This window comes from Pipistrellus kuhlii, unplaced genomic scaffold, assembly GCF_014108245.1.
Source record: "Pipistrellus kuhlii isolate mPipKuh1 unplaced genomic scaffold, mPipKuh1.p scaffold_m20_p_13, whole genome shotgun sequence".
Taxonomy (NCBI): Eukaryota; Metazoa; Chordata; class Mammalia; order Chiroptera; family Vespertilionidae; genus Pipistrellus; species Pipistrellus kuhlii.
The window spans coordinates 50,180,318-50,194,427 of NW_023425438.1; the positions used below are offsets into that span (position 1 = coordinate 50,180,318).

At 41.9% G+C, this 14,110-nt stretch overlaps 1 protein-coding gene across 2 annotated transcripts in view; it reads left to right on the forward strand.

The window, feature by feature from the left end:
* The first annotated feature begins 455 nt into the window (after positions 1–455).
* Positions 456–14,110, forward strand: part of BUB1 (BUB1 mitotic checkpoint serine/threonine kinase) — a 43,845-nt gene continuing 30,190 nt past the window's right edge. The window contains exons 1-8 of one of the 2 annotated variants that reach the window (XM_045580991.1): positions 456–463; positions 4,200–4,259; positions 4,335–4,473; positions 5,491–5,687; positions 8,075–8,118; positions 8,811–8,899; positions 13,278–13,330; positions 13,415–13,599. In XM_045580991.1, coding sequence (XP_045436947.1) covers positions 4,201–4,259; positions 4,335–4,473; positions 5,491–5,687; positions 8,075–8,118; positions 8,811–8,899; positions 13,278–13,330; positions 13,415–13,599 — 766 coding nt within the window. In that variant the 5' untranslated portion in view covers positions 456–463; position 4,200. Of the gene's footprint in view, positions 464–1,409; positions 1,559–4,199; positions 4,260–4,334; positions 4,474–5,490; positions 5,688–8,074; positions 8,119–8,810; positions 8,900–13,277; positions 13,331–13,414; positions 13,600–14,110 lie in introns of those variants that run through there. The other variant, XM_036436035.2, reaches the window with a different exon arrangement.

Here is a 14,110-nt window from a genome sequence, read left to right on the forward strand (position 1 = left end):
AGGAAAAGAAGGTTGTAACTGCACACTTCTTTTTTTAAAATATAATTTTATTGACTTTAGAGAGAAAGGGAGAGGGAGAGAGAGATAGAAACATCCATGATGAAAATCATTGATCCGCTGCCTCCCACATACCCCCCTACTGGTGAATGAGCCCACAACCTGGACATGTGCCCTTGAACAGAATCGAACCTAGGACCCTTCAGTCCACAGGCCAACACTCTATCCACTGAGCAAAACAGGCTAGGGCTCCAATTAGCAACTTTTAAGAAACAAACAACACTTTTGCCAGCCTTTAGGTATCTTCTACTTTTTTAAAAAAAATATATTTTATTGATTTTATACAGAGAGGAAGGGAGAGAGATAGAGAGTTAGAAACATCGATGAGAGTCATCGATCAGCTGCCTCTTGCACACCCCCTACTGGGTCTCTTTGTTTATTTGTTTGTTTGTTTGTTTATAAGTTTGTAATTCCTGAGAACTTGGTCTCCAGAGCTCCTACTTCCACAAAAAATGTTGAAAGCTGGCATTCCAGGACACCCACGCAACTTTTCAGATCAGTTCAATCAGATCTGTTCAATCAAGCCCGGAAGTCTCCGAGGGCGCCTATGCTGTGTATGACCTAGCCCGAAGTGCCCACCAGCCTGCCCTCCGCTCTGGTCACTCAGCCAACAACCGCGAGAGTGTTTTCTGGGTCACTGATGAACTGCCTTAACTCTGGCCACTGCATGCCAGGCTGTGGGGCGAAACGTCACCGTAGCTTCTCCTTTCTCTCCTCACAGCGGAAGACACTGAACGGAAGGCTGCGGGATGTGAACTGCATATTCTTGCGGGGTGCTGAGTTCACCCCACCTGCCCATCTCCTATACCCGGTTCCCCGGCCTCGAACGACGCCACTGTCTGTACCACAAATAAATGATTTTTCTTCTTTCCATGAACCATAGTGATTCTGGTTCACGTATTTGAGAGGAGTCGAAAAAGCACCACTTTTGGGATTGGGGGCCGAGGCCCCACTTTTTCGCCTGACGGGGCGGAGCTTGGGTGTGGGAGGGTCAGGTTAGGTATTCATCTCCCACAGTGACTTCCCTGGGATGACCCCTGGGGGAGCCAGTTGCAACTTGAAGGGCTATGAAAAAAAGATCCACTCCCTACGCCCGAGCCAACATAGAGAACGCCCCCGCGCCTCAGCCCCTCAGCCACCTGCAAGCTTCCGGTTTGTCTAAGGCCGCGGGAAGTGGGAGGAGCTGCGGCCCTGGGGGAAGGACTTGGTCTCCTTGGCAACGACTCGGTGATTGGCCAACCCCACTGCAGCCGAGGCCAATAGCCAGGCGCCTGGCAAATGTTCATCACGGTGAGGCGGGACTTGGTCTCCTGGCAACGGCCCCGGTGGTTGGCCAGTTCCACTGCAGCAGAGGCCAATGGCCAGGAGCCTGGCTAACGCTCGTCATTGCTACTGCGGCTGCGCTGGAGATTCGAATTCGCGGCGGCTCCTCAGTCGGGGCGCTGGTGGGGCCGGTGCCGGCGTGTCCTCTCGCCATGGACGGCCCGGAAAACGTCTTGCAGTGAGTGTGGGTCTGGTGGGTGGGTGGGCGTGCGTGCGCTGGGGCACCTGGGTTCCAGCCTGGGGTCCGCATGTCCCGGCCTGCCGGTTCTGCTCCTGCCCCCCTCGCCCCTTTCCACCTTTGACCCCGCCCCCTCGTTCTCCCCCTCAGGCTGTGGCCCTTGGCGTGGTGGGCCGTCTCCGCCCTGTGCCCGCGCCTCCGCCCAAACCCGGCCTGTGGAGCGGGGAGCTTGGGGCAGTTGTGAGGCCCTCAGAGCCCCGCTCGTCCTCCGGGAGGAGCCCGCTCTGGGCCTGCGCCTCAGGGGGACACACCCAGCGCGGTCTGAACCTAAAGCTCTTGTAGGTTTCCTGAGGAGCTTTCAAGGCCACTCACTCTTGTTGTTAATCCTCATCTGAGGTAATACTTTTTAGAGAGAGTACGAGAAAGGGAGGGGGAGAGGGAAGAAGGGGAGGGATGGAGGGAGGGAGAGAGAGAGTGAGAGAGAGAGAGAGAAAAGCAGAAGGAGGAGGAGGAGGGAGAGGGAAGAGGAGGAGGGACACACACACACACACACACACACACAGGAGAGAGACAGACAGACAGGTAGGCAGGCATCAATTGGCCTCTACAGGGCATAGGGAGAATTTAAAATTGCTCTTACCGATTACTTCACAGTCAACTTTTAAAAGCCTTTGAATGACGTGCACTTTCAGAAAAAAAAAAAATCCGCATTTATTGTTATTGATGTCAGCCCCTAAACATTTTTTAAATTCCCAAGCCTTTGATCTATGACTTAGGCGACTATACTACGGTTTCAAGATTACTTAAAAGTTAAACCTATGTGACAGCACCAGAGGGATCTTACTCTCTGGGATCAGGAGATTCAGTCAAAATAAACATCTATTTTCTCTAAGACTTTCTTTAGCCTTCCATGTAGCCGCCAAGGATTTCACTTCCAGAAGCTTGCTTCCCTCCCCACCCTTAAAAGGAGAAATCGGGCATTTCTGACTTTATTTTTACTTTCTGAAGACTTTTACATTGGCCTCCGCTCTAGTGAACTGGGTGTTTCAATATAGAGTGGACTTGTCATGTTTCTAGGGAAATGGGGTTGATATCACACATGAAATGTTTGCCTTGGACCTGACCTTGTAGGAGTTTATCTGCTATGAGGCATGAAAGGGAGATTCATAATTTAAAAGTTTTTGATTTTTTTAAAAAACAACTAATATATTAATATAGTTGCAAAAAAAGTTTAGAAAAGTATTCACTGAGATCTATACCTGTTTACTCTCCCACCATCTCATATATAACCATTTTCTAGTTTACTTTTCAAGTGTTTCTTGTGCAAATATAAATATTTATATTTTAATAATACATTAATGTTAATGTATCTATGGTTGTATGTGTACAATTCCTACCTTTATCTCACATAGGATGTAGCGGGGTATATACTACATTTTTTACTTAACACTATCCTTGGAGATTTCTCTAGCAATATGTAGAGCTCTTTATCATTTTTTTTTACAACTGTGTAATATTTCATGTACCATAATTGATCTGAAAAGTCCTCCATTGGTGCCTACTTGGTTGTTGACAGCCTCTTGCTATTACAGATTTTGCTGCAGTGAAAATCCAGTATTTGTGGCATTGTGCACCTACACAGATGTATTGTCTTCTAGATTTACAGAAGAGGGTTTGCTAAATCAAAAAATAAATCCACCAGTAAGGGGGGAAGCAGCAAACTTGTGGGCACTCTCATGGCGCTGGTGGTGACGGGATCAGTCGGGGAGAAGAAGTCTTGGGGATAGGGCTGGGAGCTCTCTCCAGCTGTGTGTTTTAGGAGTAAGCTCTAGGCCTTGGTCTTACTTTTATCTGGAAAAGTGCTGCTTCTAACCATCCTGAGTGATGGCTTTCTTAATTTTTATACTAGTAACCCAGTGCACGGATTCGTGCACATTGAAGGAAATTAATTAGAAGGTGGCCATTGGGGTGGGACTGGGCAAGATGGGCTGGACACGCCCTAGAGTCAACCTCCAGTGGTCCCTCCCTGGTGTCTGAAGAGTAAGCGGGGTCCCTCAGGGAAAACTGGCTCTCCGACCTCTCCTGAGGGGCTCTGGAGTACCGGAGGCACTCTGCAAGGAAGCACAGGGTGTGTAATGCAAACAGCAAGTGTGCAGTAAATCAGATTTGGGACTTCAGTGCCCCAGCAAAGGCATAACCCACAGTTAAAGGGAATTGTGCAGCCCCACAAGGAATTGTGCTCCCTCCCCTCTAATGTCAGGGTGCTCCCTCCTCCCTGCTGGTCAGTGCGCATCATAGCGACAGGTCAGATGGTAGGAGGGACACTTAGCATATTAGCCTTTTATCTATATAGTTAGCATTTGAATTGGTATTTAAGATTTTTGTCTTAAGGTATCTAGAATAATAAAAGTGTAATAAGCTAATTAGACCAAATGTCCTTCCACATGACCTTCCTGATGAAGCTGCAACAGCAGGGGCCACAGCCAATGGGGGCTGAGGCAGAATCAGCCACCATGGTGGCGGGGGCTGAGCCCCTTTTACAAATTTCATGCATTGGTCCTCTAGCATTAAATATAAAATACATTTTTTGCTTTTAGGTATTATCCCCAATATCCCATGTGCATATTTTTCTCTTTTCTAGAATGTTTGAAGCCCACATGCAGAGCTACAAGGGCAATGATCCACTTAGTGTATGGCAAAGGTAAGCATTTAGTTTATTTTCTTTAAACAAATTTTTATGTTGCCTTGAAAACTAATTTTATCCATATTTTTCTAGTTATATGCAATGGATAGAAGAGAATTTTCCTGACAATAAAGAATACTTTACAGTTCTATTAGAACGTTTAATGAAGGAATTTTTAGAAAACAAGAGATACCATAATGATCCAAGATTCATCAATTATTGTTTAAAATTTGTAAGTATAGATCCACGTATACTCAAATTCATAATCATATTATACTTCTGCTTTCCCCCGTCCCCCCCAGGTTTTAAGATGATTTTAGACTGTCTTAATTCCTCGTGTTTTCAGTGATAAACTTTTATGGTCAGAGATGTGTAATTTAGAACCTTTTGGCTTCTGTATGTTAGAGTCTGATTTAATTTTAAAACCCTCCTTCTTTGTGTATCAGGGTATAAATGTTACAACACAAGGTAGAAACTATCAATTAAAAACTTTGTCACAGGTGTGTTTGGGGATGGGTCCTGAGAATAAATTAAATTCATTCCAAATAATTAAGAAAGTATGAGCTCTCAGAAACTAAATTTAGTATTCAAAGGATAAGGCTGCCGTAGCTTATAGACTTTAATAGGTTTGGTCTCATTAATCTTGAAATTATGGCTTGGGAACATGAATTCTACAATAGCAATAAAATCATAAGTGTAATAGCTAGAATGAACATGGATTGGGTCACTACAAAATAGAGTCACCCTATAGAACTTGAGCAAGCTCCAATTAAACAAAAGCAATACTTTATATAGTGGGTTATTATAGAGTTCACTATGTTGGGCAATAGTCTGGGTAGTTATGGGGATACTGAATGTATTAGGAAGGAAATGAGCTTCACTTTTTTTTTAAATATATTTTTTATTGATTTTTTTTTTTTTTTTTTTTTTTTAAGAGAGGAAGAGTGAGGGTTAGAGAGTTAGAAACATCCATGAGAGAGAATCATCAATCAGCTGCCTCTTGCACACCCCCTAGTGGGGATGTGCCCGCAACCAAGGTACATGCCCTTGACTGGAATCGAACCCGGGACCCTTCAGTCCGCAGGCCGATGCTCTATCCACTGAGCCAAACCGGTTTCAGCTGAGCTTCACTTTTAAGTTTGTCATCAGAACAAGGGCTTTCCCCTATGCAGTACAGCCTGAAACTTCTGGTTGGTTTGGCTAGACAGGTTCCTTTGTTCTCATGTCTGTTTGCTTTGGGTTTCTATAGGCTGAGTGCAACACTGACCCCCATCAGTTTTTTGAATTTCTGTACAACCATGGGGTTGGAAAGCTGTCCTCTCCTCTGTATGTAGCCTGGGCTGAGCATCTGGAGGGCCAAGGACAGCTGCAACATGCCAGTGCCGTCTTCCGGAGAGGAATTCACAACCAGGCGGAACCTAAAGAGCTGCTGCAGGAACAATACAGGTAGTTAGAAAGTGAAGCTCTGTGTGGTGTTTCCTGCTTTGAAATGTAATATTTGCTCTGGAGATAATGTCCTTGTCATCTCCTTGTTGTGGAAAATGTGGCTAATAGAGTGGAAAGGAAAGAAACTGCCCAGAAATAATACTTCCAATATCTTTTCTTCTGCCTCTGTGTGTGTTTTGTTTCTGCATTTTAACAGTAAATTGTACTGTATGTCAGGTTGTATATATTGAGCTTTATACTGCTGTTAAGAAATTATGAACTTTTATATACCTATAAAGTGATTGATAAATCTGTCCCAGAGTTCTGTCACAATTTAATAGTTAAACATTTTTATAAAGAACAGCATAATAGTCCAGGTCAATATTTTCAGTGATTAGAGCATTGGCAGGGTTGTGGGTTTTATTCCTGTTTAAGGGCACATACCTGGGTTGTAGGTTCAATCCCTGGTCACATCATAGTATGTGCAGGCGGCAACCAATCTATATCTCTCTCACATCAATGTTTCCCTCTCTGTCTTTTTCTCCCAGTCTCCCTCCCTTCTACTCTCTAAAAATCAATGGGAAGAATATCCTTGGGTGAGGATTAACAACAACCAAATCTATAGTCTCTCTTCTTTTTTTCCCCTTTCTGGAAGATATGTTTTTACTGATTTTAGAGAGAGATAAGGGTGGAGAGAGAGAGGAAGAAACATCAATCCGTTACCTCGTGTAGGTCCCCCAACTGGGGATCAAACTCACAACCTAGGTAGGTGCCACGACTGGGAATTGAACCTGCAACCCTTTGGTGTATGGGACTGTGTTCTAACAAACTAAGCCACCTGGCCAGGGCAAAACAACATACATTAATGGATAATTTTGGTTTGCACAATTGTTTACTTTTTCTGTGATTATTTAGTATCCTTCATTTAGGGAATTTGAAAGGTACAGAAAACTAATAAAGCAGAAGAAACTTCTTGGCATTTTAGTTGGCCTTTGGCATTTCTCTGCTTTTTACAGGATAGCAGCCATGCTTTATGTACATATGCAGCCTTATGTCAAGATTATTTTCCCCACATCATTAAAGTATCTCCTAATATATTTCCTAATTTTAGCTAGTTTCTTCTGATAAATTCTCAGAATTGGCACTACTGAGTGGAAGAGTTTTAAGGCTTGTGATATATATCACCAGATTTCCTACTGGAAAGGTTAAACCAGAGTCCCGTTGGTCCCTCTTTAGCAGCATATGAGAGAGTTTATCTCACTGCACCCCTTCCAGTATTTAATATGGTCTTTTTTTTTATTATTATTATTCTACTTCGTTATAGTCCTCATGTGTTTTTTTTTTTGGTTTTGGTTTTGGTTTTGGTTTTGGTTTTTTTTGAGAGAGAGAGAGAGAGAGACAAACATCAATTTATTGTTCCCATTTAAGCATTCATTGGTTGATTCTTATATGTGCCCTGACTAGAGATTGGACCTACAATCTTGGCGTATCGGGATGATGCTTTACCGGTAACCAACTAAGATACCTAGCCTGGGCCCCTTGTGCTTTTTTTAATAGTAATTTTGACAGTTGAACTTGTTTTTTCTATGAAGAATTTAAAGCAAATCTAAGACAGCAAAATATTTTATCCCAATTACTTCCATAAACATCTGTAAAGGTTGATTTCTTGTGGAACCTTACACCATTTTCACTAAAAAAAAATTATCAATAATTCTTTATTATCTAATTTTCAGTTATTCATTGCTATGTAATTAAAAAAAAACCATTGGTTTGTTTGAATTAAGAGTAAAATCAAATTTGGCATCTGGTTACTTTTGGCTATATGTCTCTTAGTCTCTTCATACTAGGCACTCTTGCTCACATCATTCAAAAACGTCAGCTCTGGATGTTGCATGTGACTTGACAGATTGGATCGATGTTCAAAAGTGCCATAAAATGAATGACATTTAAGTTCTCACAGTGTGAACAATTCTATATGTGCCTTTATAAGTAGTAGCTTCTCCCAAACATACTCATTATGTTCCAGGTAGATAGAATGCCTAAAAAGAGTGTTTAAGTACCCCATGTTGGAACATTGGCATACTTGGTACACAGAGAAGAAGGGTGCATTTGCTATATGGGCTTAAGAAATACTGATAAAAACTGTGCAAACAGATGAATTTCTAATCTGAAACTATTGGATCCGAAGATAATCCCAGAATTTCTTTTAAGTTTTGGAGCAATTCTAAAATTGCTTTCTTAGATTTGCTTTAAATTCTCCATAGAAAAAACAAGTTCAACTGTCAAAATTACTATTTAAAAAAGCACAAGGGGCCCCGGCTACTTGGCATATTTAGTTTTTGCAAATATGTATTAAATTGAAGTGTATTGTCTATATTGATTATTTGTGCCTTTCTACTGTCATTTAGGTTATTTCAGACACGTGTTACCAAAACCCATTTGCCAGCTCAAGGTAAAATAATGTTCTGTAAAATATTTAAATTGTTGCTAATTTAGTCTCAGATTTGCACTGCTTTTTCTCACCCCCATGATCCTCCTCAAACAAATTTTTTTTTTTCCAGTTTAATTGATTGTATTGTCTTAGGCAATGGGGAAGGTACTCTTAATCATATTAATGCCTGCTTAAATAGCACTGGAGATCAGGGGCTCTTCCTTAGCATTTTAAAAGAGCAAACCCACAAGAAAGACTTGATTTCACTGTATTCTTAGGATTTCAAAAAATAAATAAAAATTGCCCCAAATTGAGAGTGGTACTTATTCTAGAGTCTACCTATTTTGATTTGAATCAAATGTGTTTAATGCAACTTTAAAGAAATATAGTCATTTTCTTCCTTAGAAATAAAGATTATATTTAAGCAGTAAGAGTCGACTAACTTGCCCTTAAAAAATGAATAAATAAATAAATAAATAAATAAAGTTTACATTATTTTTGGGTATTTCCTTGGGCATTTTGAATTGATCAGAAAACCGTTTCTACAATATTTCTCTTATCCAAAAAATGTTTTAGTTCTACTTTGTGAGACAGTGTTGAAAGAGCTGATTTATTTTGTAATACTTCTATTGAAAGATCGGGAGAATATGTTTGTAATAATTTTTAATATGGTTTTTTTTCCTCTTTATTTCATTATTCCCCCTGTCCTGTAGCTAGAACCTCAGAACCTCTTCATAATGCTCAGATTATAAACCAAATGATGACATCAAAATCAAATCCAGCCTGTGTTTCTAAGAATCAGGTAATAACATTTCTGTAAACTGGGGATGGTATTGAACAGTAATCTTCTGCCTTACACATCCTATGACCCTAACCTCCATGTCATTTACTTGCACCTGTGGTGACTTTCTGGCCTGTTGTCATCTATCACTACTCACTTCCAATATTAAATTTTAAAAACATTTAAATGAGAAAGAGAGACATTGATTTGTTGTTTCACTTATTTATGCATTTATCGGTTGATTCTTGTATATACCCTAACCAAAGATTGAACCCGGAACCCTGGTGTATCAGGATAATGCTCTAACAAACAGCTACCTGGCCAGGACTCCAATATTAAATTTAAATAACTTACTGACTGACCACACCATCTTACATTTACCTGACCTAGGCACTCCTCTATACAACCTCCTGTGTCCATACACTGAGAAGCTCCCCAGCAGCTTCTTTATTTTGATCTGCTGGCCTTCTCACCTGGAGGCTCCTGATCCCAGCTTTAAAAACTGAGCCCTGGCCGGTGTGACTCCATCTGGTGGAGTGTTGTCCTGAGCAATGGAAGGTCTCAGGTTCCATTCCTGTTCAGGGCACATATCTAGGTTGCAGGTTCAACCCCTGGTCAGGGTGTATATTGTAGCAACTGATCAATGGATTTCTCTCAGATTGATGTTTCTCTCTCTTTCTCACTCTTAATTTCTCTCTTCCTCCCTCACTAAAATCAATTTAAATAAAACCACCTGGCTGGTTAGTTCAGTTGGTTACAGTGTCCTCTCAATATGTCAAGGTTATGGTTCGAACTCTGGTCAGACCACATAGAAGAATCAACCAATGGATGCATAAATAAGAGGAACAACAAATTGATGTTTCTCTCCTTCCCTCTCTAAAATCAGTGAATAATTTTTTTTAAAAAAAAAAAACCTCAGCTTTAAATATTGGTATCTGTAACATCAAACCCAGGCTCTACTACTTCAGGCAATTGTATTTCCTGTTTCTCAAGCACTCTTATGTATATCTTGTTTCCCATTTCACTCTAATGCCTAATTATAATGAACTAGAGGCTCAGTACAGGATATTCGGGCATGGGGCGGGGTAAGGGGGTGCAGGTGTCCTTCAGCCCAGCCTGCACCGTCTCCAATCTGGGACCCCTTGAGGGATGTCCTACTGCCCATTTAAACGGGCAATTGGAGATCTCTCTCACAATCCAGGACTGCTGGCTCCAAACTGCTCTCCTGTTTGCCTTCTGATTGCCCCTAACCACTTCTACCTGCCAGCCTGATCACCCCCTAACCACTCCCATGCCATCCTGATTGATGTCTAACTGCTCCTCTGCCAGCCTGTTTGTCCCAACTTCCCTCCTCTGCCAGTCTGGTCATCCTTAACTGCCCTCCCATGCAGGGTTGATCACCTCCAACTGCCCTCTTTTACAGGCCTGGTCCCTCTCAATTGCCCTCCCTTGCAGGTCTGGTCCCTCCTAACTGCCCTCTCCTGCTGGCCATCTTGTGGTGGCCATCTTGTGTCCACATGGGGGCAGGATCTTTGACCACATGGGGGCAGCCATATTGTGTGTTGGAGTGATGGTCAATCTGCACATTACTCTTCTATTAGAAGGTTAGAGGCCTGGTGCACAGGTTGGGGTTCCCTTGGGGCATGGGGTGGTCCGTGGTGGTTTGCAGGCCAGCCATGCTCCCTGGTGACTCAAGTGGAGGCCCTGATATCTGGAATTTATTTACCTTCTACAATTGAAACTTTGTAGCCTGGAGCGGAGCCAAGCCTCCTGCTCTCTCCCAGGCTAGCATCCATTTCTGTTGGAATTTATGTATCTTCTGTAATTGAAACTTTGTTGCCTGGAGTGGAGGCCTGGGCTGGCCAGGGTGTGCAGAAAGCTTTGCTTCCTCCATTGCCACAGGCAACCCTAGCCTCCTGCTCTTTCCAGCTCCATGGCTGCTGCCATTTCTGTTAGGATTTGTTTACCTTCTATCATTGAAACTTTGTAGCCTTTTTTTTTACAGTCCTTTGTCTTTTTTTTTTTTTTTTAATATATTTTTATTGATTTTGTACAGAGAGGAAGGGAGAGAGAGATAGAGAGTTAGAAACATCGATGAGAGAGAGTCATCGATCAGCTGCCTCTTGCACACCCCCTACTGGGGATATGCCCGCAACCAAGGTACATGCCCTTGACCGGAATGGAACCCGGGACCTTTCAGTCCCCAAGCCGACGCTCTATCCTTTGAGCCAAACCGTTTTCGGCAAAACTTTGTAGCCTTGAGTGGAGGCTTAGGACGGCAAGGGCAGGTGGAAAGCTTGACTTCCTCCAATGCCTGGGAAACCCAAGCCTCCCTCCTGCTTTCTGTGGCTGTAGCCATCTTGGTTGGGTTTACTTGCATACTCGCTCTGATTGGCTGGTTGGCGTGGCAGGTGGGTGTAGCAGAGTGATGGTTAATTTTCATATTGCTTTTTATTAGGTAGGATTTAAACCCCTTTTTATGCTCTTCAAATTTGGTACTTGGGATGTGACTCTACCTCTTCCTCAGAAACTGGCAAAAATACCATTTCATTGATAACAGCAGAAGCCATCAAATGACATCTGTAATTTGCCATCAACCCATAAATGTAACTGCACCCTTCCCTGCCATCTCCATAGAAAAAGGCAGCTTTTTACCTGAACTTGTCTTTACTCCTCAAGATTTTTGCCCTATCAAGATCTCTTTTGCCCTAATGGCTCAGTGAAGTGTAAAAATGCTCATCTTGCCCTTATAGGTTTGGCTCAGTGGATAGAACATCAGCCTTCGGACTGAAGGGTCCTAGGGTCGATTCTGGTCAAGGGCATGTATCTTGGTTGCGGGCACTTCCTCAGTAGGGGGTGTGCAGGAAACAGCTGATCCATGTTTCTCATCTATTTTCCTAACTTTCTATCCCTCTCCCTTCCTCTGTAAAAATTAATAAAATATATATTTTTTAAAATGCTCATCTTCCCTTCGCTCAGCCTTTTTTCCAGCATCTTTCCTTGCACAACTGCTTTTTCGGAGTTTTCTGGGACCTCCTTTAAGCTAAATCCAATGGAAATGGCTCTGATCTTATCTTAGATGGCATGTTTTCTTAATATAACATTTCTAGAAGTAGATTATTAATTTCTAATTTTGATAGATACTCACACTTCCAATTTACATTTTACACATTCATGCCAGCCTCCTTGCTGCTTCCTATTGCCCAGCCTGAGTTTTTAAACAGCAGTGATGGGTCTTCATTACTACATTCCCAGGACCTAACTCAGGACAGGCCATGTATGAAATATTTAGTAAATAATTGTTTAGTGGCCAAAACCGGTTTGGCTCAGTGGTAGAGCGTCGGCTTGGGGACTGAAAGGTCCCGGGTTCCATTCCGGTCAAGGGCATGTACATCAGTTGCAGGCACATCCCCGGTAGGGGGTGTGCAAGAGGCAGCTGGTCGATGTTTCTCTCTCATCGATGTTTCTAGCTCTCTATCTCTCTCCCTTCCTCTCTGTAAGAAATCAATAAAATATATTTTAAAAAAATAATAATTGTTTAGTGAACAGATGCTAGCATTGGGAACTTGTAAGGATAGAATAGTAGCAGAAGAAAATCTTAATGATTAAAAACGTGGCATTTTGGCCAAAACTGGTTTGGCTCAGTGGATAGAGCGTCGGTCTGCGGACTGAAAGGTCTTGTGTTCGATTCAGGTCAAGGGCATATACCTTGGTTGCGGGCACGTCCCCAGTAGGGAATGTGCAAGAGGCAGCTGATCGATGATTCTCTCTCATCGATGTGTCTAACTCTATCCCTCTCCCTCTCTAAAAAATCAATAATATATATATATATATATATATTTTTTTTAAAATGTGGCATTTTGCAATGACAGGCACTGTGGCCCAGCTCCTAGACTGGATTGAAAAGAATAAGTGCCTGCCCTACTCTATTACCAAGTAGAGAATTTGTAAAACTCTCTATTGGACTTTTTAGTAGAAGTTACAACCAGTAATGCAAACTCTAGTTTCAGTTATCTTTATATATATAAATGAGAAATAAGCTAATTAATTGGAACGCTGTAACTGGTCAACTGGACAGGTAGAGGTTAGGGGCGGGGTGGCAGGGGACTCTGTGCGCCTGTGCTGGGGGGTGGCCTGATCAGCAGTGGACAGGGCTACTTCAAGGGCCGGAGAGGGAGGTAAGGCTGGACTGGCAACTCCAGGGTGGGTGGTGCTGCGTGATTTCAAATTGTGCGCTGGGCTCCTAGTTAATTATAACTTAATGGAACATAAATAAATCTGTGTGATCATGAAGAGGCCCTTTAAGCATTTTCATATTGTTTTGTGAAATAATTTCTGTGATGGTTTCTTTTCAGGTATGTGAGTGGCTTTTTTGTTGTTGTTTATTTTGTCTTTTTAGGGTTCAGAAGTTTCTAAACTAACATCTTCAGCTTGTGATAAAGAGTCAAATATGTAAGTACATTAATTTATTCCATAGTTTTTATGAAGAGCTGCTTTTGTATAGTGTTGTAAATAATGTGTTTTTTCCCATTATAGGGAACAAAGGGTGGTCTTGATTTCTAAATCAGAATACTCTGCACATCCCTCTGTGACAGCCAGAACTGACATTCAGCAGGTTGTTATGTACTGCAAAGAGAAGCTCATTTGTGGAGAGTCAGAATTCTCCTTTGAAGAGCTGAGAGCCCACAAGTACAATCAACGGAGAAAGCATGAGCAGTGGGGTACAGCAGTTTTATTTGTTATTTTTATATCACTAAAATAATCCTTACTTCCAAGTAACTAACGTTTTTAAACAGATAATTGATGTGGTAAAAGAATCTGCAAAGACTCCAGCTCATCCTATCAGAAGCCTAGACATCTTTGTTCATTGATATTGTGGTAGCCTTGTTGTCGAAACAGCACTAACATAGATATCCACACCAATGTTGCTTTAGCTTTACTGAAATAGTTATTTTAAAACTTGATTTACCTGTATAGGTGAACTTCTATATATAGCAACTCTAAATCACTGGGTCAGTTATTTGTACTGTCAAAGAATTAAGCTAGTAATTGGAGTTAAGAGATTTTTTTCAAGATCTTCAATTAATACAAACAAGACATTTAGAAGGAATCCTCTGATAAAGTGCTATATTACTTATGACTGTGGAGGCATCCAAGGTTTTCTCATAGAGAAAACTGAATGTTAATACCAACATTTGTACTTTTTTTTTTTTTTTTTCTGTAATCATATAA